At 41.7% G+C, this 26,710-nt stretch overlaps 3 protein-coding genes and 1 long non-coding RNA gene across 10 annotated transcripts in view; 1 reads left to right on the top strand and 3 right to left on the bottom strand.

The window, feature by feature from the left end:
* Window positions 1-1,560, bottom strand: part of LOC311249883 (NACHT, LRR and PYD domains-containing protein 3-like) — a 140,720-nt gene extending 139,160 nt beyond the window's left edge. For 2 of the 6 annotated variants that reach the window (XM_084341248.1, XM_084341250.1), the window contains exon 1: window positions 1,180-1,560. The gene's annotated coding sequence lies outside the window, so the exon portion shown is untranslated. The remainder of the gene's footprint in view (window positions 1-1,179) is intronic. The other 4 variants (XM_084341251.1, XM_084341246.1, XM_084341247.1 and 1 more) reach the window with 4 other exon arrangements.
* On the top strand, window positions 1,555-3,823 carry LOC311249896. Its single transcript, XR_014621230.1, has 3 exons — window positions 1,555-1,826; window positions 3,085-3,321; window positions 3,530-3,823. It is a non-coding gene; the product is annotated as an uncharacterized lncRNA (long non-coding RNA).
* Window positions 3,824-3,911: 88 nt separating this feature from the next.
* chrnd (cholinergic receptor, nicotinic, delta (muscle)) lies at window positions 3,912-12,745 on the bottom strand. The gene is made up of 12 exons (XM_084341265.1): window positions 12,631-12,745; window positions 9,113-9,258; window positions 8,646-8,690; window positions 8,449-8,558; window positions 7,892-8,047; window positions 7,493-7,602; window positions 6,852-7,052; window positions 6,593-6,704; window positions 6,073-6,187; window positions 5,739-5,949; window positions 5,528-5,646; window positions 3,912-4,572 (listed from the first exon to the last, which is right to left on the bottom strand). The coding sequence occupies exons 1-12, from the start codon at window positions 12,686-12,688 to the stop codon at window positions 4,390-4,392; spliced, it is 1,566 nt and encodes a 521-aa protein (XP_084197391.1). The 5' UTR covers window positions 12,689-12,745; the 3' UTR covers window positions 3,912-4,389.
* Window positions 12,746-14,347: 1,602 nt separating this feature from the next.
* cip2a (cellular inhibitor of PP2A) lies at window positions 14,348-24,740 on the bottom strand. 2 transcript variants are annotated; one of them, XM_084341260.1, is made up of 22 exons: window positions 24,553-24,740; window positions 24,204-24,325; window positions 23,575-23,722; window positions 22,941-23,053; window positions 22,682-22,776; window positions 22,486-22,582; window positions 22,072-22,194; window positions 21,302-21,447; window positions 21,122-21,197; window positions 20,427-20,666; window positions 19,163-19,325; window positions 18,939-19,086; window positions 18,306-18,405; window positions 17,690-17,808; window positions 17,308-17,476; window positions 17,114-17,188; window positions 16,725-16,835; window positions 16,331-16,527; window positions 16,107-16,220; window positions 15,895-15,977; window positions 15,533-15,672; window positions 14,348-14,728 (listed from the first exon to the last, which is right to left on the bottom strand). In XM_084341260.1, exons 2-22 carry the CDS (start codon window positions 24,303-24,305, stop codon window positions 14,582-14,584), a joined length of 2,706 nt encoding a protein of 901 aa, XP_084197386.1. In that variant the 5' UTR covers window positions 24,306-24,325; window positions 24,553-24,740; the 3' UTR covers window positions 14,348-14,581. The 2 variants fall into 2 exon arrangements, with proteins under 2 accessions (XP_084197386.1, XP_084197387.1); XM_084341261.1 differs by having other exon boundaries at window positions 24,558-24,740.
* Between the last annotated feature and the right edge of the window lie 1,970 nt (window positions 24,741-26,710).

Below are 26,710 nucleotides of genomic sequence, written 5' to 3'. Positions count from 1 at the left end.
CTTGTACGTGAAGGTTTGACTCATACCCAATCATAAATAAAGCCTCGGTTGCTTTTTGGCGAGAGTTTCACTTTAAGCAGACGTTACATTCAGTGCTTTTATTTTGAAAGCGTCTCGCCTAGAACTCGTACACATCCGGTGCTTCGGACTTTAACGGCAATAGGAAAAGTGTCTTCAATGCTAAAGTGTGCCTAACTCACATGAAACGCCCTAGCACCTGGCTAATAAGGGGCACAAGGTTTGTTTTGTTACCTTTTCATGCCATATTTATGTCCGGCTCGAGTTTGGTTGCCGTAGATATTTTCATGTATAGAACGTGTTGTGGTTAACGGTAACTACTATTAGCAACGGCCAAGCTGCCGTGTTGGTCTGTATTGGAAATGAGATGAAGCTATAAGCTAACTCGTAGGTTGTTTTATTAATGCAACAGGACGTATTTTGTCTGTTTTATGTGAGGTCTGCTAAGGTTAAAAACTGTTTATTGAGTTAAAAACGAACGGTTAAAAATGCTAATTTCATGTTAAATATTGTTTTATATTGCACTCTATGGGAGGTTGTCCTTCAGTTAAAATGTGAATTTTCCTTCATGATTGTAACATCAATCGTAGCAGTTAAAATATATATTTAAATTCATGGAGTAAAACCTGTGAGTCTACAATGAGTTTATTAAAATAGATAAAAGGAGAGTCAACTTACATGATTGTTTATGGGATAAAAGAAGTTAAAAGTAATTTCAATTAAAGGTAACTGTATTTTATTTTCTTCTTTCATAGCTCTTACGGTGTGTTTATATTGAATACGGTCCAAGGAATAAATCAGTGTAAACCATCAGTTTGAGAGTTCGACCATCATTTAGCCGGGGATGCTACATATATTATATATTAATATATATACATATATATTAGTATATTCCTGGAGGGGAACTTTACATAAGTGTGAACAAACACCACTGTCACCAAAATGGTTACACCAGACACTGGTCTCATGACATTTACATCTAATGTAGGTTAACGGTGAAGATATGTTTGCTATGCTAGTAATACGTAGCAAGCTAGCAAAGTAGCAGTCGCTAGCTAGCTAGTTAGCTTAGTGACAGCAATGAAACGTCCAATATTAAGTGATGCACAATACTACATTTATTTCGTTTGACACTTTAACGGCTGAGAAGAGAAGACTTACCTCTACACTTACTTTTCTTTTCATCTTCTTCCTTTCTCCGTTTACGACCCTGTGCGCCGGAGACTTACCGCTTCATCTTCGAACGTAACGTAACGCAACTAGAGCGCATGCGCGTGAGCTGACCCCGAAACCCGCGTAATAACCGACAATAATCATCAATTCAATCTAATAATCAGATTGACACGTAAACGTGTGGCTGACGGGGCGCCCGAGGATGATCATGTTTAATAATCATAATTATATGATTAATGGCTGCGGGCGACACTAGAGGGCGGCCGCGCCCCCAGCAAATCTGTCGCCTTGGCAACCGCCTAGTTCGCCTATCCACCTAGCCCCCATGATGCCTTGCGTGAATTATGGGCGCGACTTCCGGTCGCGTTTGTTTACATGGTAACGGTAGGCGGTAAACCGGTTTTCATGAGGGTTAGAGAGGGAAAACCTGTGGGAACATCAGCTGTCAGCGCTTAAACGAGACAACATTACAATCCCGTTGCCTACTCACACAGAGGGGCGGGAGGAGGACATGAAGAAGCGGACTAAGATAACATACAGTTGCATTTTTAGCTACTGAACTCTGTCGCTTCGGACGGGGAGGCAATGAATAATCTGAAAAGCTCTGAGGCGTATCAGTGCCTGCACAGTAATAAGTAAGCATTAATAATTCATAATAATATTATATAATATAATCGCCGGCAGGGGCGTCGCACCCGTGGGGGATGTTGGTGTTTTCCCGGTCAGAGGATTCAACACCCACACTTTTTCTGCAGTTTTTTCCGCAGTTTTGCACAAACGCCTCACTACAGTCGCTCAGTTTCTCTGGCCGCTCTGTCTGCGCTGCGGATGCCTCCCATGGATCTAATAATACATCCATGATGCCTCCTCTCACCCTCCCGCTCCCGTTGTTGCCTCAAACATGACACCGGGCTTTCAGTGTGACCGGCTGATGATTGGCTGTTCTGCCTTAAGTCCCGCCTCTGCTGTGTTAGATTTATCGTTCAGCTCGTGCTGAGGAGGCGGGAACTAGTCATAGATACACATGTACACGCTTCACTGAGCGCCGAATCGTACGTCGAAGTCATGGAGTGAACTTTATAAAGCTCCTTCTACAAAGCGCTATAAGTTCATGCCTCTCGTTGACACATTCACACACGTACGAATATACCTGGGAAACAGACAGGAACCAAAAACACCGTCTGTAACGTTCTCTGATGATTATAAACGTTACATAGCCTACTCCTGATATGTTTAGTAAACAGGTAGGCACCACACCCACGTATGTATTTTTCTAATGTTTTTATTTGTTTACAGCTGCCAATGTATGTAACTCCGTTACTGTGGTGATAAATATTGAATCTGTGTCTATAATAACCAGATCCTGACATGTAAACGTGATGTCTGTGGGAATAAAAAGCACTGATGTTTACATTACATTTTACATTTAACTTATTTTGATGAATCGTTTTTATATCCAGTGATTTTAACTACTAAACATGACAATCATGGAGACAATTTTTTTTTTTTTTTTAAAAAGCCTGCAAATCAAAAATAAAAAAATAAGACACTGCAATCGGCTGCCTGGCTTTTACATAGAGCAGGTCACTGAAGAACATATATACATACTTATATCTATACAGCTGTATGTACAAGGAGGCACATTGAAGTATGTTTGAATAAAAACATTAGAAAAACACATACGTGGGTTTGGTGCCTCCCTGTTTACTGAACATATAAGGAGTAGTTAACGTTTATAATCATCAGAGAACGTTACAGACGTTGTTTTTGGTGCCTGTCTGTTTCCCAGATATATTCGTACGTGTGTGAATGGGTCAATGAGAGGCAACAAGGATGTGTGAGACACTCCATCTCACTCCTCTTGCCTCTCCTCCTGTCCGTATCCCACCTCAGCGCTTCACAGGTAGTGCTCCTGCACAGGTACATGCGTCCCCTTCTGACTACTACAGGACTGAATTCTACAAAGTTCTGGATGTTGTTGACGTGCAGCTTAGAGAAAGATTTGAGCAGGAGGGAATGCAAATGTTAAGGCATCTGGAACAAGTTCTCTGAACTGGAAAGACCACATCCATCCCCCACACTTTTGAAAAGCTTGCTACGCCCCTGATCGCCGGCCCAAGCACTCATCCAGTAAGAGTCAAGTATGAGTGTGTGTGTGTGTGTGTGTGTATATATATGGAGGATTGAAACTGACAAAATCAAAAGGAAATAAAGAAATAAATGATTATTAAAAATAGATGTAGGCATTATATATGTAAAATGTGACATACATTGATATTTGCGCGTCAGGTTGCCTCTGTATTTATTTACCTTTGTATTAATTCATCTTTTTATTTAGTTTCCTACAGAAGCCATTTACAGAGGCACGAAAAACAAACACGAGATGCTAAACGTCCCTAAAGAGACTTGAAACGTCCACAAAGGAGACCCGAAAGGACTACAAAGAGATGCGAGTTGACCACAAAGACACACAAAGCGACTGCAAAGAGACACAAAACAACCACAAGGAGATGCAGAGATTTGTGTTAGAGTCCCTGAAAAGTTAACATGTGATGCGTCCATCTTGTCATCTGTCAGATAAATATTTTGAGGCCAGAATAATATGTTCGACACGTGACTGTTTGGGGCTATTTTACAGTTTTCGTTTCTTGTAATTGTGAACATTTTAATCATTGTGAGTTTGAACTAGAATTAGTTTTTTAAAGAATACAATACTCTGGTTCATGTTAACGTCTTAAATTTTATCCCAAATCCACTGAGATCAAGAGAATAAATCTTTATTCAAACCACACAAGTACATTTAAAACAGGTTCAGTTATTCACTTCTAATTTAAGGAAACACTCAAAGAGAGATGTACGGAAGATCACAGCCACTGTAAAAAATAAAATCACTTCTGACTTTAAATTCAAAATTCAGATTTTTCAAAATTTGGACTTTTTCCTCAAAAGTCTGACTTTAAAAACCAGAATTCTGAGATTAAATTCAGAGTTCTTACTTCATTTTCCTGCGTATTTAATTTTGAGATAAAGTTAGACTTCTTTAAAAAACATTTTGTGTTTGCTGAGTCTTTTTCTTTTTTACAGTGGCCCTAATCACCTTCCATACATACGCACCTGAAAAGTTGGCAAACAAACAAAATGAAGCAACGACAGACTTCTGGATTCAAACACTACGGAGCGACATGACTGCTGTGTGCGTCACAGCAGGCGGGGGTTTTCCTCTCTGTAGTCATGCGGGTCTCCTTTGAAGGGCAGGTGAGGAGGGTGGTTACAGATTCCCATCAGGAAGATGATGATGGTGCCGATGGTCATCACCGGGGTAACCAGGAAGAGACAGAGTCGGTCCACTGTACGAGCGATCCCACTCCAGTTATCTTTCTCCTGCGAAGACAGACAATGGCTTGTAACTAAGTACATTTACTCAAGTTTTTTAGACACATGAAAACACATGTCTTTCCTCTGGGAAAACAATACACAAAAATACGTTTCATGTGTGAAACAGAGTGATTTTTTTCTCCTACTTTGTTTCACAAATTGAAAACACATTTCTTTCTGGATATCTTTTCATCTTTCATTCTTGTCATCCAGGTCTCCTGGGAAAAACAATCTGTGTGAAACCAGGTGGAAAATAGCAGAACTGAGAACGCTTGTGTTTGTTTTTGTAATACTCATTTTGCCCACGAGAGGCAGAAGTGCACCACTACCTCATGTTCTGAGTAGAACTAACAGCTTTCATGTTTTCTTTCAGGGGAGTTTTAAATGTCTCCGTGCTGAACACAAGGTCCATCTATTATGTTTCAGCAGGTTGTGTCACCTCTATCTTTTGGGGAGGATTGTGTAATAATCAGTGTCGAGGGCAGAGTGTTGTGTTTAATGGCGTCATTCTGATATATGAGCCTTTTCATGTTTTGAATGGTCACTGTCAGCTGCAGTTAGAGGACAGCACTTTTGTGTACTAAATGAGCCCAATGGTATTAATGTGTGCTGAAGTTGGTACTCATTGTAGCCATTTTAATTGTAGCATCCCACTTTACCAAACAAGCTGTCCCACAGACAGAGTGTGAGAGTCGGGGTCAGGGTGTGTTTGAAGGTGCGTAGCCTGTAAAAAAAACTGCATATTCCCATTTAATCCAACGTAAAAATGTTGACAAGGCCTAAAATGACTTACAGAAACATCACTGGAGTGAGTTAACAGGTTTTTCTAAGTCTACTGGAGCATCTACCAACAAGTGTCCCACATTACCTGACTTCCCCCGTTACGTTATCACCCCTGTCCAATAGATAAGTTAATAACACCCGCTGCCCTCGACGTCGTCCTGTCTTCTCTCCGTCTCACCTCGTTGTAGTCGTTCTTGTTCCTCATGTGTTTGATGATGTAGTTTGCTCCGTCCACGGCCGGCTTGATCTCTGCGTACAGCTGATCCGTCACACCTCCATCGTCCTGCGGCTTCACAGCTACATAGAAACAGACACAGAGCGGCTCAGCTGCGTCTTCTGTCGTCAGTATTTCGACTGACCAGCAGAAACGACAGCCTGTGATTTCTTACTGGCTGCGTGCGTGGTCCTTGTCATCAGTCCGTGCCTCTCCGACTGTCTCTCGAACATCAGCTCGCTGCGGGACTTGACGCTGTAGTACTCCTCCGCCGAGGCGATGTAGCCCACCGAGCTGGATCTCCGTGGCAACGCTCCATCCCAGTATGGCTCATCCTCTGCGGGGCGGGACATACGCAGGATACGGGGCAGCCGCTCGAGGAAGAACTGGAGACAGAGAACCAAAACAACAGCATGTTTAAAGTCATAACACACACACTAATGTTTGTGTGTGTGTGTGTGTGTGTGTGTGTGTGTGTGTGTGTGTGTGTGCGCGTGTGTGTGTCTTACCTTCTTGGTCCACTCAGACATGACGTGTGTGCTCGGTGTCCTGAAGTGCAGGTTGAGGACGACCACACAGTTTAACACCACCACCGTCACCAACACCATGATGAACATCAAATACCTGACACACACACACACACACACACACACACACACACACACAGATATGTTCAGAGAGGTTTTGTGCTGTAGGCAGAAATACATTTGTCCTGTGTTTCCTTGTTCTTTTATTGATTTGAAGAAGAAATTCAAACTCAGAATTTTAATATTTATAATATTAATGAGGTAATAATACAAATAGAAAAACAGAATGAAATTATTCACTTTTATTTGTTTGCTTTTTGTATTTTTTGCACTTTGTAAATCCTCTCTGGTCGTATTTTGTTTGTGAATAACCTGAAACTTGAAAATATTTTTAAAAAGAAGTGAAACTCAACAAAAAAGAAGTCAGAATTATGAAAAAATCAGAAAAAAATCATGGAATTTAAAGATTAAAGTCACTCTTTGGTGTGTGTGTGTTACCTACTTGACGATGAGAGGAACAGACATGGACGTCTCCGGCAGCCGCTGAGAGATCAGCAGCAGGAAGACAGACTGAGCCAGCAGCACCGAGATGGACAAGGTCATCTTCTCACCACCTGCACACACACACACACACACACACACACACACACACACACACAGGTGAACTCACATAATTGACTCACATAATTGAAACTAGAACTATCTACATGACCCGGTACCACTGGAGATAAGTGAGAAGAACAGCTTTTCTGTGCACTGACTGTCAGCAGGCAGGTAGTAGACGAGCGAGGCGAGGAAGGAGATGAGCACACAGGGGATGATGATGTTGACGATGTAGAAGAGAGGTTTGCGTTTGATGACCAGGTAGAAGGTGATGTCCTGGTGCTTGTTGCTCTCCATGGGAATGTGCTTGTAGGTGTTTCTCTTGGCCGGCCGGTGGATGATCTCCCACTCGCCGTTCTCTGTCGAGGTAAACAACACCGAGGACGAAGAAGCAGACAATGAGGATTAGATGATACAAAAACAAATGTTCTCACTAAATGAAGGCTCTGCTTACCCTGATGCTTCTCAGAGGACATGTCCTCAGTATTGTCTCTGGATATTGGGAGATCTTAACAACCTGAAGAGGTGTTTTTGATCTAAAGCTACAGTTAATAACTTGTGGATTTTAAAAGTCAGTATCTACACAGGGTTCAGTTTGAACATATCTGTGGTTTTGCAGAAGCACACTGAGCTAACATTCAATCTGGAGATTGTGTTGGGTCTGTAATATTCATTAAAATATCATCCAACAAGCTGTACACGGGTGAAAAACATCTCTCTGAGTCTCCATGTTTTTTCACCACTGGCTGTATTGTTGATGATTAATTAGAAACTGAAGCCCGGGAAACAGGACGATCACCTGTAAAGCTGGCGGGGTCGATGATGATCCACTCCACCGTCCACTTGTTGACCTCATCTTCTTCTTCTTTCAGCAGCATCCTGATCTCTTTGGCATTGTAGGTCAGAGAGCTGCAAAGCAACATGGGAAATGAAGTTTATACAGAAGAAAACATGATGCATTCCCAGGAAAAAGTCTTTCGAGTTCATTTCAACAAAATGACACGTTTGAATAAAAAACCAGAAGGACACTCAGTAGAGTGCATACCTCCGCCAGTAATGTGTTATTCATTATGTTTTTTTTAGAAAACTACCCCAACAATGACTGTCATACAGAGGTGGGAAGTACAAATACTATCTGTACTTTACTTGAGTATCTCTGTAAGATAAAACCTGACGCTGTCTGGTTCAAGCTCCTTACGTGAACTTGAGTGTGCAGTTCTGCCAGTCGAAGGGGAAGTACTGGACGCTGATGGAGCAGGAGGAGCGGAAGATGGCGGGAGGTAACCAGTAGCAGAGCCCGTTAGAGTACACCAGTACGTTACTGTAGTAGGCCACCTGGAACTGGGCGTCGTTACTGACGGAGAGAGGAGGCAGAAACACAGACAGGCCGTTACAGTGGAGCTCCAGGAGACGTCGAACTGAATACACAAGACACATACGTATGCATAAAGTTAAATAGAAAAAGATGGAAACTTGGTTTGTTTTGTCTGATGAATGAAGTTCTGTGAAAACTGCACAGTTGGTTTTATTGTTTCTTGCAGTCGGGAGTTTACTGCAAGCACTTGAACGCACCACCAGTGCCAAATCTTTCAAACCAGAGACGACATGAGACACAGAATACAAGAAAGGCTCGAGCCTCTGCAGGTTTATGTGTGTTCATGAAGTGAAGTTAAACTGTGACGGCGCTGTGTGGCAGCAGGTCGGAGGCTTCTGTCTCCACTCATGTAAAGAAATAAGAAGGAGACTGAGTCTCACTTGTTTTCCAGCACGATCTCCGGCAGCCACACCAAGTTGGACGGCAGGCGAAGCGTGTCGATGCCGTCGAACTCCGTCGTGTTCCAGGTGAGCCGGTAGTCCATCCACGTCTATCAACACACACACATCCGTGATCACTGGAAATACAGCGCTCGGGAAGAAAACGCTGCCTTAATAAGAAACCCTCATTTACTTACGTGATCTATCCATACGTTCGTCAGCAGCGTCTCGTCTACTTCTTTCTACAAATGAAGGAGAATAAAACAGATGAGAAGAGGAACCAGTTAATTTCAAAACTCGGGCCTTCACTCGATGGAGAGCGCCCCGGTGTTGTGTCAAAGTCTGTTCACCCGTTGGATATGTGTTTCCTGTCACCGCCGGGACTTGAGACACTTCAAAACTGTCCATCTTTCTACAAAACAAACCGACTTATTAATACAACTGTCTGTTTTACTCTGCCAGCACTGAGATCAGGGTTTCTAGATCAAACTGGGATTCTTACAGATGTTTTTTGGTTTGGACTTTGCAACCGTGGTGGGGAAAGACAGGGGGGTAACTTTCACTTATATCATATATAAAATAATTGCAGTAGGGTAAAAGTACAGTACTGGCTTGATAAACGCAGAGGAGTGGAAGTAAAGAAGCAGAAAAATGGTACATGTACCAGAGAGATGAGGTTGGAGAGTGTGAGTGCGAGGTAAACGTCGACGGCGTCCTGCTGCCTCTCGACAGGACGCAGCTCTTTGTTGTATCCTTTTTCTTTCAGCAGGTGGTTGATCAGACGCTCCTCCTCGTTCCTGCCCCAGCACCCTGACACACACACACACACACACACACACATTTTAACACTTGTACGTGCACATTAAAGTCAACACACATGTTTTTTTCAACTAAAAGAGTTATGAATTCACAAAACCTGAATGCTAGCAACGTTAGCTAGTGCTGTTGTGACGTGAATGCAATCGAAGTGACGACCGGTGGCTGAATGTGATCAATAACACCTTCAGAGGGGGGTCTGTGTTGCTGTTCCTGAGCTGTGGCGTTGAACATTTCTAGCAGAATATCATGATGTCACAGTGCATTTGACCTCTGACCTTTACGATATCAAATGTCACTACTTCATCATGTATAGGGAGCAACATCATGTGTGACTCGTGACACAATTCAAACAGGATCAATAAATTATTCGTCTCTCTTCATTCGCTACCAGACAAAGTTTTATCTGATATAAGGTCCTGTGAGGTCCAGGGAAGGGCCCCGACTTCGAGTCCGTATCAGGTGTAGATGGATTATCGGCCTGGACGATGAATCGAGGCCGATATTCAGCTTTTTTGTGTTTTTCTGTGTTTTTTGTGTCAAATTGCTGATGAAATAAATGACCTTAAGGATACTTTTGCTTTAATGCAGCATCCTTTTTCTGATTGTTATAGATCATCAACACTGAATAATCTGAAGCTGTAAAGTAACCAGTGTTGAGACTAACGCCGTTAGAATAAACGCGATTACGTAACGCCGTTACATTCCTCTGTCATTTGTAATCTAATTAATTACTTTATCCAGCGTTACTAACGCCGTTTCCGTTACTAACATGACTTGTGTTGCCGTTACTAAAATCGGGGCCCCAGCGCGATCATGGTAAAAAAAAAAAAAGCCTGCAGCCAGCATGAGTTCTAGGCTATTGTTTTTTCTTTTCTTCCTTTCCTCCTCCTCACTTCATAAGCGGGCTGCAGAGTAGAGAGCACACTAGTACAACACGGTTTCGATAAATACCAAGGATAAGACAGGTCATGTTTTGCGGATATGGAACAAGGAAGTAACTGACTTGACGATGTATAGCTGCGTGACATCATTGACGAATCCTTGTAGGAGTTTATTTTACACACAAACCGACGTAGCTTCTGTGCGGCGCACACACACAACTTTCGACCGGTAAAACCAAAGTGATAGACAGAGAAGAAATGGCGAGTACAGAAGAGGAGGATAAAGTGGGAAAGTCAGCGTTTAGCAAGTGGAAATATAAACACTACTTCACCATCGTTGAGAGAAAGGGGAAGAACTTGTATTTGAAGGGTTAGGGTTAGGGTTAGGGTTATAAATTGAATTATTGAAGTTCATATCCCCCCCCCCATGGCAAAGGATATTTGTTTAAGGTTAATTATCTCTCTATGCTGTTCTACTCTATGAAACTGGCGTGTGAAACATGCTTCTAAAAAGCCGAATTCTTTGACATATTACTTTGTTTTAGTAACGCAAAAATTACTTTTCCTAGTAATTAGTTACTTTTATAATAGAGTAATTGAGTTACTAACTCAATTACTTTTTTAAGAAGTAATTTGTAATTGTAATTAGTTACTTTTTCAAAGTAATTTGCCCATCACTGAAAGTAACTAAAGTATAAAGTAGCAGAAAATGGAAATACTCAAGTACCTCAGAATTGTACTCAATACAGTACTTGAGCATTCTCTTAATGCGTTTCTGAGATATATCGTGTTTACAAGAACAGGATGGAGGAACGGACAACCTGAACACATAATGCCTCACTCTCCACTTCTGATGTCAGAATCAGAAATACTGTTCTGGTCCGTGAGGAGGAAACTGGGCTGTGCTACAGTTGCCACAGTATAAAGAAATAAGAAAAATATTACATAGAGACGAGGTAATAAGAAATAAGAGTATGTACTAAAAACTTATAGTTGAGCCATCCCCAAAAAAATGCATTTGTGTAGTTTAAAGTAAAATAAGTGAGCTGTAAAGACACACACACACACACACACACACACACACACACACACACAAACACACACACAGGAAAACAAACAGTGTGTGTGTGTGTGTGTGTGTGTGTGAATACTTCATGCCGGTCATATTTCGGGGGATCACAGCAGCTGCTCTGTGTTTCTACGCTGCCAGTAACTGACAGACATTCCTCCTCTGAACACTTCCAGCTCGACACACGGCCATGTTTGTTTGTTATTTGTGTTTTAAAGAACTAAATCTGTTGTCTTCGCACCGAGTCGATGAATCGTTTGGTCAATAAAAGGTCAGAAAATAGTCACAAATTCATGTCGGATGTTCCTGAAGCCGACGCTGACATAATCAAACTGCTTGATCAGTCCAGCTTTTATAGAAGTCTGAGAAAAGTTTAAATGTTCACATGTGAGAGGCTGACAGCAGAGAGTCTCGCAAAATTGTCTCTGTAATTAATTAATTGTTCCAGCTGTAGAGGAAATGCTGCCTTTTCATGCTGTTAAAGACGATATTCTAAGTAAATAACTGCGAGGAGGAGAAAATCAAACATGTTTTATTATAAAAAATAAAGCAGATATTTATGGTAATAAAAGTACTTATACAGAAGATTTATTCAATGTTTTTACAACTTTAGTTAGAAAGAAAAGCTTCATTTGTCATTTTCTAAATTACAGGAGAAGATAAAAAGAGATTATTTTCTTATAATCGTCAAGGTTTCTTTTTCTGCGTGTGGTTTAACAAACCTCTTCTGTTGGATTGTTTTATTTGTTCTTATAAATTGACCCGTTTTCATGTGTTTGTTCAATCACACATTTTATTTTTACCCCTTTTATTCGGTTTCACTGATGAATCTGAACACAAGACTTCAATGATCCTTCAGAGCACATTAAAGGTTTGCAGGAAGTTTTCACCAGCTGTGTTTTATTGAATTCATTCAGATGTAATTTTATTTATTTAACATTTTGCAGTTTTTACACTGGAGTTACAAATACTACAAATAACTGACTATAAGTACACTGTTAAATAAGTCTTGTTCTTATACAGTAGACTGTTAACACACATTGATTAACAATACATTTCCTGTTTAAATGACCTGGTTAATGTTATTTCACTGATTGAAACAGTTTCAGTTTTCATACTGAAGCTGCACCATTAAATAACAGATACGTCCTGTTTGTTCACTGCAGAGACATAAAATGTCCTGTTTTATTACTAAAGCATGAAATAACAAAAACTGTCCTGTGGACCTGACAAAGTCTGAGTAATGATCTGTGTGACGTTTTCCTGTTCTACTGATTTATTCTTACAACTGACAGCAAATTACACTAAAATATTCAGTGTGGGCCTCGTCAGTCGCACTTCAGCTCTAACATCTGGATAAAAAGGCCGTGTTACGACTCAAGTTAAAGCTGTAGGTGAATTTTAAAAACTCACCGGCTGAGAGCAGAGTGAGCAGGAGCACGGCGCCCAGAGCTGCTCGCTGAGGCTCCATGTGTGACGACTGCTGGTGAGAAACACGGCGTCCTTTTACCCGCCGACCTTCTGCCAGCAGGCCGAGTGAGTGACGGGCAGCAGCTGCAGAAACACACAGGACAGAAAATAGAAAACACAGAGAAAGCAGCCGGCCGCCGTCACCTCAGCTCTGCACAGGAAACACAGAGAGGAGACAGAGACGGGCCGGATACACAAATAAAAAATATATAATAATAATAATAAAAATACTAGAACAAATACTAGTTTATCGGTAAAAAGAAGAATTAAAAAGTACATTTACTTGAGTATTTCCATTTTCTGCAACTTTATACTTCTACTCCACTAAACTTCACTACATGTTAGTGATTACTTTGATGATGTTAGTTACTAGTTACATTATGGACTCATATTCATAAGTTCATTTAAAAAAAAAAAGAAGATTAAGAACAAAATATAATTAATAAACTTTGCTATGATTAAAGAAAAGGATCATTCAAGTTACTAGTTACTTTGCAGATTCTGAATAGTATATAATATAATAAACAAATAAAGTATAATTATAGATAAAGATAAAATGTTAGTGATCATAAACATATTTCGTGTCAGTACACTTCAAGAATTTCACTTTAAAAAAGGTATAAAACATGCATCTCTTCACTCACCTGCTCAACAACCCAGGAGGCATTTTAACATCATTACTGAGGTTAATTTAAGTTTCTTTAATTATCTTTTATTCTCAAAACAAAGTTATTTTTTACCTTCTGGAGGAACAAACACCTGGATTCTCATCAGATTCTGCTCTGATCCGTTTACCGACGGGAGGAGAGCTCAGAGATTACTTTGTAACTTGTGGGATTAAAAAGTGGATTTATCTTCACTCCTGTTTATCAGCCTGACTGCAGCAGTGATCCGGAGGTGGTTCTGTTCTGTAATGTTGACTGCTGACTGGAGCTGGAGGGGAAATGGACTTTACTTCATGAACGTAACGTTACAGAGAGGAGAGAGAGAACCAGAACCAGAACCATAGTCTCTGCTGAGTGCTGAGTGAAGTCAGAGGTTGACCTGAAGACCCCTTCAGTGTGCTGTTGCTTGCTAGTTTAATGTACAGCAAAGTATTCTGACTGTTTGGGGTCGATAAACACTTGCGTGAGTAACGTGAGGCGAAACATTTTCTCTCAGTAAACAACTACCACTGCAGTTCACCGGATTCCTTCCTCACTGTCCGACTCTCTCCTGGAAGTTATACAAATATAACTCAACATAATATATCACAGAATACTTTTCATTTTTACACATTTTAATGCAGAAATCTTACATATATTTGCATCTGGTATGAACATTACTTTTATATACGCTTAAAAACGTAATATTTAAACTTAATATTAAAGTTGCATAATGATCCTTACTGATGTTGCTGTTGCCTTCATTTTATTCTCTACTAATTTCCGCAGGAGAACATTTAGAAATGAAAATGTAGCTCGTTGTTGGAGTTTCCTGACTGTAACTCTGTCCTGAGCGTATTCTCAGATTTTCTTTGGACAAAATCGGATCAAACGGGATTATATCGGATCTGTTTCGAGGTAGCTGACACTACGAGCATACGTGCATTTCCAAGAATGCCGACAAAAATGTATTACATCGGCTCTGACTCACTATTCAAGACACACAAACACACATATATATTTTATCTGGACTACAGATCCATCATTTATTTACCAAACGACAAAAACACGGAAACACACAAAGATTTCATTATGACTGGACTCTAAAAATACAAGTTTAGTTTGGTATATTTCATTGAGCGTGTTTTATTAGGTGTTAAAAAACTTCCGGGGAGTTTAAAAATTAAAATCAAAGTCCACAAAGGTTTAATTTATCTATAATCGTCCTCGTCACTCATCTGAAGCGTTGCTCAGAGCGACAGGTTGACGTCACTCTTCATCTTGCCGCTGCTGAGGCTGTGGATCATTGAGATCATGGCAGAGTGTTTGTTCAGCTCGTCCTCCTTCTGCTTCAGCTTCACCTCCAGCTGACTCTTCTGCAGCTCCAGAGACGACGCCTGGACGACAGGGAACATCAGCAGCTCAGTGCTTCAAATCTCTCAAACTGATAGACACTAGACATGATTTATCAAAACATCAATATATTAAATTACATTTAAAAAAAAAAAAATATTATTATTATTTATAAAAAAAAGTTAATAAAATAAAATGAACAAAAAAAAATGAAAAATAATAATAGACTTAAATGATAATTAAAAATAAATAAATACTTTAAAATATATCAATTTTTTAAATAATATTAATTTATAAAGAAAAAGGATGATTTATCAAAAAATAAATAAATACATTTAAAACTAAATTAAATTCAGAACAAAAAAATGTAAAATAATGATAAAGACTTAAATGGAAATTAAAAAATAAATAAATACTTAAAAAAATATATATTTAAAAAAAATAATATTAATTTAAAAAGAAAAAAGATATGATTTATCAAAAAAAAAATAATACATTTAGAATTAAAATTAAAAAGATGATTTATCTGAATATTTACACCAGACTGAACGTCTGACATTTAAGTCCAAAGCCTGAGGAAACTTCTAAACATGAACCACAGCAGTGGTTGAATGTAACTAAATACAATTACCCAAGAACTGTAAGAGTACTTAGGTACCGATGTGTGGTACTTGTACTTTACTTGAGTATTTTCATTTTATGCAACTTCATTCTTCCACTCCTCTAATATCAGACACAAATATTGTTCTTTCTCCTTCAGTACATCCGACAGCTTTAGTTACTTGTCCGTTAGATCAGAGGTGAGACCCAGCTCTGCATCACAGAGTTTGTGGTCTCCTCTTCATTACCTTGATGCTGGCGTCCTTCCTGGCCTGCTCCGTCTTGTTGAGCTCCTTCCTCAGAACATCCACCGTGTCCTCCAGGTCTCTCCTCTCTTGATCCTTTTCCTTCACCTTCTCCTGCTCCGCTCTCAGTTCACCCTGCAGACCTGACGGGAACGAGGCGAAACATTTAATGAAGCAGGTTTGGGTTGGATGCTGGGGATGAGTACATCTTTTGGTTACTGTACCACCTGAGGGGACACACTGCCTCTGACAGTACACAACACAAGTACATAGCCAAAATTATGCATTTTACAACAAAAACATTAGTGTGGATGTAACTTAAGTCCTATTCAAGACGGCTTGGCTGAAGCAGACGTCCGACCAACCTGCGATGTCTCTGTTCTTCTTCTGTAGATCTGAGTGCAGAGACCTGATGTCCTCCTCTCTCTCCTCCAACACTGACGCCATCCTGACAAACACAGACAGAATTTGGAGAGCGTGCTGTTGACTCGTGTTACCTGTACTTATGTAAAAAAAAAACAAAGATGCAGAGATAAATAACACCTCAAAGTGACGTGTGTGTGTGAGTGTGGATTACTTTTCGTGCTGCAGCTGTAGCGCTTCGTGGTTCTTCCTCAGAGAGTCGCTCTGTTTGGTGAGCGAGATGTGAGCCGCCTGCAGCTCCTTCAGCAGCCGCTCGCTCTCGTTGAACCTGAGCCAGAGATCAACCTGTTACACACCTTTCAAACTCTTCATGACCTGCAGGTACACTGACATTAGCTGCATCTGTCTGCTCCCAGCTCCAGCCTGTCTGCCTCTGACCTGTTGAGCAGGGCGTTGTAGGCTCCTTTGAGGGCCTGGTGTTCCTCCGAGTCCTGCTGCAGCCTGGCGTTGTGCTGCAGCAGCTCCTCCATGTCGGCCTTGGAGCGCTCCACCTCCAGCACCTGGGTGCTCAGCTCACCCTGCAGGTCCTCACGGCGCCGCTCCGCCTCCTTCAGCAGAGAGCCCAGCTTACAGGCCTGCAGCAGAAAATACATGTCAGCAGCAGGAAACTTCATCATGTGGGTGATGACGCTGAGTCGACTCTAATAACGAGCATTAACATTGAGAATTACTAGATCATTGACCATCACAATATCGGAGTAGACATCACGCAGAATAATAGAAAAGGAAAACATTCAGCCATATTTCTGTAGCGCCTGTGTGTGAATGTCACCTCAGCCTCGGCTTGAGCTCGCTGGAGGCGATACTGAGCGATCAGACGGTCGGCCTGAGAAAGAGCCAGAGCCTTCGCCTCCAACAGGTCCTGCAGTCGATTCTCCTTCGACTGACGGGGAGACACGAAGAAGTGTGATGGTTCAAACCAGTGAATGCTGTTAAGTGCTTTCATTTAAAAGCAATTGTAGTGGTTAATGTTAGTTCTTGATTTAAAAAGTAGCTACACTCTAATAAATGCACGTGAAGTTACCTTTCACCACTGTTTCTGTTGACACTGTGTCAAAAATGTCCTTCACTCGTAACTTTCACTTCAAAAATGAAGTTGGCAGTTTTGAAGTTAAATAAAAACATGAGATATTTGTCCAGTTCTCTGCCTGCCACACTCACCGCGAATGCAGAGAGCTTGTGTTCATAAACGTTGATGATGTCAGACACATGCGAGTCCTTGACGTGTTCCTGCAGCTGTAAACACCAACAGAAGGACATCAGAGAAAAATGCATTTCACGGTTTATGATGCTAATAAGCAAGCAACAGTGTGAAAAACTGGACTTCCCAGTATCGACACACAGACGTTCTGTACCTCTAAGCCGTTCTGTATCTTCTCAACCAGACTGTGGATAGTCCGACTGGAACCGCTGGAAGAGTCCAGTATGCTGGAGGGCGGGACTTCTTGCACTGCAACACGTTTGACGGACAGCTCTGACTCCCTCTGGCGGTAGGCGTTGTTGGCGGCGATACTTTCCCCCAAACTTGAGAAACAAGATTTGATTAAGTCAGAGTGGAAAACTGGCAAACTCCAATTCACATAATCCATTTCAGCAGCAGCAGACATGAGGTTTGTATTTCAGTACTGCAGCACAGCACGGTGCATATTCAGAGAGCTGCATAACCAGGAAGTAAACCCGAAAGCTAGAAAACATTTGGGGTGTTTGTGCCAGGCGAGAAATTCTCATTAGACTCACATCAGTGAGGGGAAGTCTGGGAGGGGGGTGGCCTCAAACAAGAGGGAGAGTCCAGTCTGCACACGCTCTCTGTGGTGGGACGTCAGGGCCAGAGAGAGGGGCGTCACGATCCGCTGGTCCTGAAAGACCGAGACAGAGTAATAAACTTTACTAATACAGCACCTTTAAAAACAGAGCTTACAAAGAGCTTTGACAATCAAGACAATATTACAGAATAAACGCTAAACAGTCGAGTCAAACACAAAGATGCCTCGTCTGAGTTGGAATTAAAACAAGAAGTCAGAACAGAAAATGTTAAAACACCAAAAAGACAATATGAGTTATTATAAGATAAAACAGGCAAAATCATAGAGAACGATAAGAAAACGACATCACATCAGATGAATTAAGAACAGATAAAATAATTTTGAGCAGTAAAAAGAATAAAGGACAATAAAAATAACAAATAACAGCAAAAAAGGACAGTAAGAAAAAAGAAGAAAAACACGTCACAAGGGAGGAATAAAAACAGATAGAGCCACAGAGAAAAGGCCACAGAGAAAACCACCGAACAGGACAGGACACAAAACATGAAGCATGAAGAGGTGTGTGTGTGTGTGTGTGTGTGTGTGTGTACCTGTAACATCCTGTAGAAGCTGGTCTCCATGTCTTTCACCTGTTGCCTCAGTTTGCTCATTAACTCCAGAGTCTTCAGCAGAGCTTCTGCAAACACCTGACTGAGACACAAAACTTCATCTGATACGGCTCGGCAGTAAACGATATTACATCATGATGCTCCTTTGTCCTCAGAGGTGCAGTTTGTAGGATTTAGGGGGTTATATGGGCAGAAGTCTTTATTTTCGTTAGCTTGGATGAGCAGGTTTGGACTCTTCCACGGTGTCTGCCATGTTTCTACAGCAGCCCAGAAAGGACAAATGAAACGCTGGCTCTATAGAGGGACAACAGCGATGTTTGAAGCTGCAACATCCGACACACTGAAACTTTAATTACCTCGGAGAAAGGCTTCTCGTTAAAACTTACCTGCACAAAAATGTCTAATGTCTAATTTCATTAGCGATTAATAATTTTTGTAATAACTCATATCAACTGTAAACTGCTGTAAACTCCACTGTCTTTACTATCAATATCAATAAGTAGTATATTAAATAAATCCTGCATTGCGTTGTCTTCTATATGAAATGACATTCCTCTGTTTAACATTAAGTGAAATGCGTCTACGGGCATCAGGAGACCGACAGCATTCTCTCACCTGAGGTCGTTCTCAGAGCCGGCGGGGAGGCAGGTGAGGGGGCTGTTGCTATGACAACAGGAGAGGAGGGATTCAACCTGCGAGAGGCAGAGCTGAGCGCTCACCTGACGGGACACTACGGATCTGGTGGAGTCTTCAGCGCACAGGAGTGGAGGAGTTAAGGCTTCAAACACAAGCAGAGAAGCACACAAACAGCGGAGCGGCCCGGTCGGGTGAAAGGATATCGAGCAGCAGGCCGGTGACATGTGTGATGCGGTGGCAGTGTTTCCTGAGGTGAGCGTCTCCCTGTGCGGGATCGAGGCCCTTCAGCAGCCCTGTCAGGACTGGAAGCAACATCTCTACGAAGCTCAGCACACAGTCAGACACACCGTCTTCTCCCAGCGCCTCCTGGACCGAGAGCAGGGAGGACACATGGAGAGAAAGGGAGGGAGAAAATAAAACGTTAGAAGCTACGAGGGGTGTCATGATGTTTTATGTTTTAATTGTCTTTTCACTCATCAGGACAGAATTATATTTTTTTCACTGTAAAAGCACCTTGGTAAGATTGTGTATGAATAAAGGTTAATAAATTATTCTCTAAATCCACATTCGATTTTTAATTTAAACATTTTCCTCTCTGACATTGTTACACTTTCACATCTGGATTTGTAAAGATTAACATCACTGGTTTTCTGTCCTGACAGCTGTCATATTCATTTTCAAATCCTTCTTTAAAAAGTAAGATTAGTAGTTTTCAACAACAGCTTGACTTTATCCTGGAGGCTTTTTGCAGGTTGGGGTTCAAGTAATATTCACCGAAATTTTAAGATTCCTAAGATTGAGTTCAACAAAAAAACAACAACATTTCAACACTATTCAACAACTAACAACAAAAGATAGAAATTCAGTTTGTTACAAAGTCCAGTTTCTCAAATCTGTCCAGAGTGAACCCTCTTCACTAAGAAATCGATAAAGGATCTCTGAAAAAGAAAATAAACCCAGAGTTTTCTCTGGTACCAATCAGCTGATCGTCTTCATTCACACAGGAGAAGTGTCTGGACGTGCAGCTGGAGGCTAAGCTAGCTGTGTCATCTCTGAAGTGTTGTTTTTCCCTCTGGATGTGTGAGAGAGGGAAAAATACTGGAGGAATCACCACCCCTGCTTTAATTGATTGAGTTTACTGTGCTTCACCATCATCTTTTGTCCACAAGGTGTCGCCAGAATCAATAAAAAACATCAAAGTTCCTCGAAGTTCAAGCTGCTTGTCAGACACAGATGGAAAGATGTTAACAAGCCAACGGCCTCAAGTTCACGCGCCTGAAAAGGGGAGAAAATTGGTGCTGTGTTCACATCACAGCTGAGCCGAGCTGCAGGCAATAACTACCTGTGACTACTGCAGGGTAAAGTGACCAGGGAGGGATATACATTCACACTGCACAGTAAAGCCAGATGTTAGCAGTTGTTGGTGTTTTTTGGCCCAGTGTGAGGGGGTGTCAGTGTCTGCTGTACCTCCAGCAGCTCATTCAACAGCTGCAGGGCCTTGAGCGAGCAGGACTCGGCGCCCTCCACAGGCGAGCTCAGCCACTGCACCAGGGCAAGCCCAGGCTCGGTTTTGCGCCCGCCGTCCAGTCCGGCCGCCTGTCTGCGGCCTGCAGCTCTGAGCTTTGGTGCGGCCGGTTTGAAAACCAGCTCGCACAGCAGCAAACGCAGCCCTGAGACACTGCACATGGCCAGGAGAAGCTCTAACACCTGCAAACAACACACACATCACAATGACACCGAAATCAGGATTATTCACCACTTAAGACATTTTTGTTGCTACAACAACCATTTTAATTGTCTTTTCCCTGCACTACAGGTCGTTCTCTGACTATTACTTATAATTAAGAACAAGTTTTAGGTGTGCAGGAGGTCTATGTTGACTTCCTTCCCTCCGGTCTCACCCCTTATTTCCTGTCACTGCTCTACTGTCTTCTATCTAATTAAACAAAATTAACTGTCCTCAGTCTCTTTCACCACAGAAAGGTCAGTGGTTACTGCAGCTGCAGATTCCCCATTCAATGCACCACATAACATTTTAACTATCGAACACAAATGACACTGACATTTGATCCACCTGTGATGGTTTCAGTGTCTGTGCAGTCAGACATTTATGTAAAGATACACAGAAAAATGTTGAACATGTTTGGTTCAGCTCGTCTCACCTTGGCTGCAGAGTCCGGGTCTTTTGACTGCAGCAGTCCTAAAACTTGAGACACACATGCTGAGAAGTGCTGATACCTTGAAATGGGAAAAATGTTTTTCAAATTTAATTCGCGGTCAGGTCAAAGGGGCCTTGATGGAAAATTTGAGAGCTCTCTGAAAGAACGTGTGTGTGGGCGTACTTAGTGAGATAATCCGCTATCTTCGGGTTCTTCAACAGGTCGACCAAAAGGTCAACAGAGTATTTTCTTGTCAGAGTACCGTCACCGTTCACGATGATGTTGAACACAAGCTGGAAGGTCTGATGGATGTTCTTTGCATCGAAGAGCTGATGGAAAAGAAAGTAGATCATTTTCACAGGGCTAATAAAAACTGAAGTGAAAAGGGGAACAGAAAGAAGTTGCCGTTTGTGATGTTGAGATAAAAACTCTCAGCAAAAGAAACTAAACACTAAAAATAAATGTGTTGTTGCACTTTAAATTATATTTAAACTCAAGCTTTTCTCAGAAAGAGAGACATTTGACTACTGGTTTATTTAAAGGTTTACGGCATGCTGATGACGGCACAGATACTCAGTTTGATTGATTGAACTGGGAAGTGACAAAGGATTTTACTGGAGCATTTCAAAATACACTACTCAAAGTCAGCTATGGATATGGGTGCATATATGCATGTGCATGGATATGCAATAAAGGTCAAATGAAATGTCTCGCATTGTTTTTATTTGGGGACCAACAATATTCACAAAACACAAAATAAAAATTCAGATATATCAGGATAAACAATTAAGTGAAACACTAAAGTATCCCCAACTCATTTTGAGTAGCGTGGATGAAACAGTAAAATGGAAATTCTGTAAATAAGATCGGTTTTCAACTGAGAGAACAGATGCACACGCACACACACCTGGTTTTAAATGCGAGCAGATCTCAGCAGAGTGTTTCCCACCTACCTTCTCTCCAACCTTCTCATTCAGTGTGAGGCTGGCCAGTATGGACAGAGTGAAGACAACCACAGTCAGACTGTTGTGAGCCAGGAAGTTGATCAGAGTGCGGTAGAACGGCTTTACATTGTCCTACAACAAAACAGAAACACATATGAATTACTCACAAGAACCAAGGTGAGGGACTTAAAACTGGAGGTGTGGAAATGTACTGACTCCAAGATGCATCGTGATGAAGCCGCGGAAGATTCTGCACCGTTTTTTATTGAATTTCAGTGCTCGTTATATATATTATATTAATCTTTTTATTTCAATGGCTTCCATGTCATTGGACCCATAATGTCTTCCAATACTGCTTAATAAAAAATGTAAAAATCCAATAAAAAGGGGCGTGTCTGGTTCAACCAGGACAGGAAGACTCACCAGAGACTTGATGTGGCTCTGCACCGAGTGGTTGTCCCGACACAGGTTTGCCATGAGGCCGAGGCACGGCATGATGATGTCGTCATTGTGCGACTGGCTGTGGCACAAAACCCGAGGTAATACGGTTAGTTTAAGGTCAAACACACACAGCAGTCCTTCGGCTTCATTGCTCTGAGATGTGAGAAGTGGTCCTTACATATTGGTGACGAGAAAAGTGATGAGCTCATGGATATAGTTTGTAGACTGGAAGATGCGAGTGTTGTAAGTCAGTTTCTGCAGCACCTGCAAACACTGAATGACACGTAAGAGACAACAGTAAGACGAATGATCCATAACTGAATCAACAGAACAGAAAACTATTCAAAGATTGCACCTCAAATGTGATCAAATGTATTTTTTGTTTTTGGAAAACAGAACTAACGCTCAGTTCTTTTCAACGGAGCCTTCGGACTCACCTGCAGTACTAGAGGTTCTCCTGGTGTGGCGCGGTGGCAGTGGATGACAGAAGCCAGGGTGCTGGTGAGGTTGTAGCTGCTGTGAAGAATCTCCCGACTGTCATCATCACAAGCTAAAATTAAAAGAAAAACAGAGCTGGAAGTTCACGTTTCTGCCCCAAGAATCCCACTCACTGACAGAGCTCTACTGTTTTATTAAAGCAAGTCACCATACAAGGAGAATGAAGGAACTGCAAACATGCTTCAATGTATTTGAAGGGTTTGTAAGACCCATGACTCTAGTGACACTGTGTGTGTTTGTATTTAATATTATTATATTCTTATCTAGTATCTCCTGCTCCATACTGAACTGCTGACATTATTAACACCACAAGAATGCCCTCAAAGAAAAGTGGAGGAAAAAAAAGTGAAGTTTTCTGATTTTAAGTAATGTATGACCTTCAATCTAGCAGCGAAGCAAGGGTCGTCTTGATGGTTGTGTGAGATCCCATTTATGTGCATGCAAAACCTTTGTGTTTGTGTCAGGAACCTTTCCTAGAGGCTAACCAGGTGACAAGTCAGGACAATAAATTGAAACAAGAAAACAGCATCTAGGTGATGGTGCATGTGGTGTGAATGTAAAGCTGCACTCTACCTAGCTGTGCCAGCAGGGAGATGATGGAGCTCGTCAGCGTCAGGCTGGTGTTTGGGTTTCCAGCCAGCTCCACCAGCCCACTCACACACTCACTGGGCAGCACCTGACCCGAGGACAGCAGCTGGTCACATCTCAGGCCTGAAACCTCCTGCAAACACACACAAACACAACATGCACATGTAGGTACACAACTGACACTGAATGCTGCACAGAGTGCAGAAGTCACGCTCCTTCCGGTGGACTTCATGGGACCTTATTTTAGATAAGACTCTGTACGGTAGTGCACGAAGAGAGACGAATACTTTTAATTAATCATACTGAAGGTGATTGGATGTCAATGTTTATATTGTATTTATCTGGACAAGTAATATGTTTTGCTACTTATTTATATCGTCTTATTTCAGAGGGTGAGGGTGTAGATACTGTCCAAGTTTGGGTCAGGGGGCATGTTTGCTAACAAATAGGACTCACGGAACTACTGTTTGTATAGTCATGTGTATATATTGTTAATAATGTCCCCATTTTGTACACAGAGGATGGTTTAACCTCTGAGATACTCATCACCTCTGTAACTAAACCTGTCTGTCAGCTGTCATGGCTGGACCCCTCAGGCTCACAGCTCAGCTCACCTCCACTTGTCTCTGGAGCTGCGCTGCGTTCTGCGCCGTCCTGCCGTCTCGGTACTGCTGGATAGCCAACAGCAAAGACTTCAAACACGTCGTCATGTCCATCCTGCCGGACAAACCCGGTTCTGTAAGGGTACAACAGTGAGGCAAGCACACCATCAGCATCCAGCCTTCAAAGCAAAGTTACTAACATGTTACAACAACGTCCATCTTGGACCTCTGACTCGAGTTGCTAGCACTAGCTAACAATCCTTAACTTGTATACATTTCGTGTCACCGACAGATTAAGCAAATTTATTCAGACGTGGATTTAAATGTTTGGCCGCTTCTCTTTTATTTAAACGAGACATACTTTACATGCGATGCTTTTTTCCTTCTTCGAGAAACATCAACAACAACCGGCGACAGGACAGCGACTTCCTCCCGCTCCGAGCTTCGAATGGGAATGGACCGAACCATGTACGGGAAAGGGGAGAAAAAACAGATTAAATCTACATCGATCGAGTTTATTTGATTAATGTAGAAAATAAAAGAAGACGTTCGAGTACTATATTTGTTTTAGTGTATAACCAAAAAACATATAAAAGTTAAATGCATATAAATACATATATAAATTAAACGGACTAAAATGACCCCCCCTCCTTATACATGACGAGGCTAAGGGGGCGGGGCATGATCCAGCCGTTGCAGTTCGGATCAGGCGTTGCGGCAGAAACGCAGGTCTCCCATTCATTTTAATGGGAGCAGTGCGTTGTGGCTGCCGCGGTGCGCACCGCAGCTGCGACAAAAGTCACATGTCAGTTTCCTGTCAGCAAACTCATCTCTTTTCTTAAACTTTATTCACATAATTAAATTTACAACAGTTAACAATTCATCAACAGCTGACAAGGTGGTTCAGAGATCTAAAATAAAAAAAAGGCAAAACTAACAGACGGGTTAAAAATGACAACATGGCGTCACAGAACGGTCCATGAAATGATTGCTACACCAGCGCAAAATCATTTATTGTGTTAAATTAATAGTGCAGTGTGTAAGAATTTAAGTTTAAAATATATTTAAAAAAATATCTAGAATTATAAACAGTTGAATTTCACAGGTGGCTTATTCTTGCATATTGCGCCTTTAATTATGATATCTGAACTGGGTGTAGAAATGTCATTATGTACTTTACATTAAAACTTTGACATTCATTTTATTGTGAATTTATTAATTATGTATGATAAATTTTACATGCACAAAAGCAGATTTACACAGTTTTCCCCTTGAACTTTATAGGTTTCTTGTGCAAATTTACAAATTATATTAACTCACAGTCACAAAAAAGAGTAACAAAACCATTAAGCTTGTGATTTTTGAAGCGTAAATTAAAGAGAGGTATGAGCTAATCCAATCATATGAACTGATCAGCTCTGTTTTTAAAGAAATGATCAGAGAGGTTGCTTCTTTTGGGCTTGTTTTTATAGGACCTTATTGCTTGTTTCTGTCGTGAGATCTGGCAACACTGCTCATTACAACACCACTACTTTAAGGAATAACTTTTTTTTTGTCTCTCCCCTTTTTCTTTCTTTGTCTCTTTGTTTGTTTTCTCGTCTTCATAAGTTTCATTCAAGTCATCTGTGTTTGTGAATCTGAATGTTTCCCAATAAAGTTATTTAAAAAAAAAACAACCTCCCATCGCCGCGAGTAAACAAAACACAGCTAGTAGCATTTAAGCTAGCTGCTGTGTTTTGAATGAGCTGTTGACAGATATTTTAGCGGAGGGGCAGCACATTATTGACTTTATATATTAAACAGCGATGTCTTCAGTTGAGAGTGTGAGGGAGTTTGTCAACGAGCGGCTGACTGCTGCTGCCGAAGAAATATTCAGAGTTTTTAAAAGGATGATCGTCGAGTACGAGGAGGAGATCGACCGTCAGCGCAAACTGCTGGACATCGTCTGGAAACCTGAAATAAACGTAAACAGGACGGAGCTCCCACAGGAGCATGTCTGCAAGGAGGAGGAGGAGGAGCAGGTTCTCCAGGACCAGGAGAGGAACCAAGAGGAACCACAGCCTGTAGAGATTAAAGAGGAGGAGGAGGAGGAACCGTGCAGCGGTCAGGAGGGAGAGCTGCTCGTACTGAAGCTGGAGGCTGATGCCTTCATGTCTGATGAGGAAACTGACCACCAGCTGCTCCCTCATGTAGCCGAGAGCCAGCACCACGACGACCCAGACTCAGGATCAGCCACAGAGTCAGAAGCAGAACAGAAAAGACATCACAACCCTGAGGTTCATCACAACCCCCTCACAGGACAAACGTTTTTCAGATGCGACACCTGTGGCAAAGACTTTAAGTATCAGACCACGCTGCAGATACACCTGAGGAAACACGCAGGCGAGGAGCCACATGTGTGCAAACTATGTGGCAAGGACTTCCAGTTTGGAAGTAGACTGAAGGTTCACATGAGGTCCCACACAGGAGAGAAGCCGTACTGCTGCCGGAGCTGCGGGAAAAGCTTCGGCTACAGGTCC

This window comes from Pagrus pagrus (genome assembly GCF_965226575.1).
Source record: "Pagrus pagrus genome assembly, chromosome: 20".
NCBI classification, from domain to species: Eukaryota; Metazoa; Chordata; class Actinopteri; order Spariformes; family Sparidae; genus Pagrus; species Pagrus pagrus.
This window is presented reverse-complemented; position numbering and strand designations above follow the sequence as displayed.

Coding starts and splice junctions, on each gene's coding strand:
- cip2a (XM_084341260.1), bottom strand. CDS start 24,305: ATGGACATGACGACGTGTTTGAAGTCTTTGCTGTTGGCTATCCAGCAG. Junction 18,406..18,938: donor GGCTCTGAGAACGACCTCAG/GTGAGAGAATGC, acceptor TTTGTGTCTCAG/TCAGGTGTTTGCAGAAGCTC. Junction 17,809..18,305: donor GCTTCTACAGGATGTTACAG/GTACACACACAC, acceptor TCGGTCTTTCAG/GACCAGCGGATCGTGACGCC.
- chrnd (XM_084341265.1), bottom strand. CDS start 12,688: ATGGAGCCTCAGCGAGCAGCTCTGGGCGCCGTGCTCCTGCTCACTCTG. Junction 8,048..8,448: donor GAGATCGTGCTGGAAAACAA/GTGAGACTCAGT, acceptor TCTCTCCGTCAG/TAACGACGCCCAGTTCCAGG. Junction 6,705..6,851: donor CTACTACCTGCCTGCTGACA/GTCAGTGCACAG, acceptor GTGTGTGTGCAG/GTGGTGAGAAGATGACCTTG.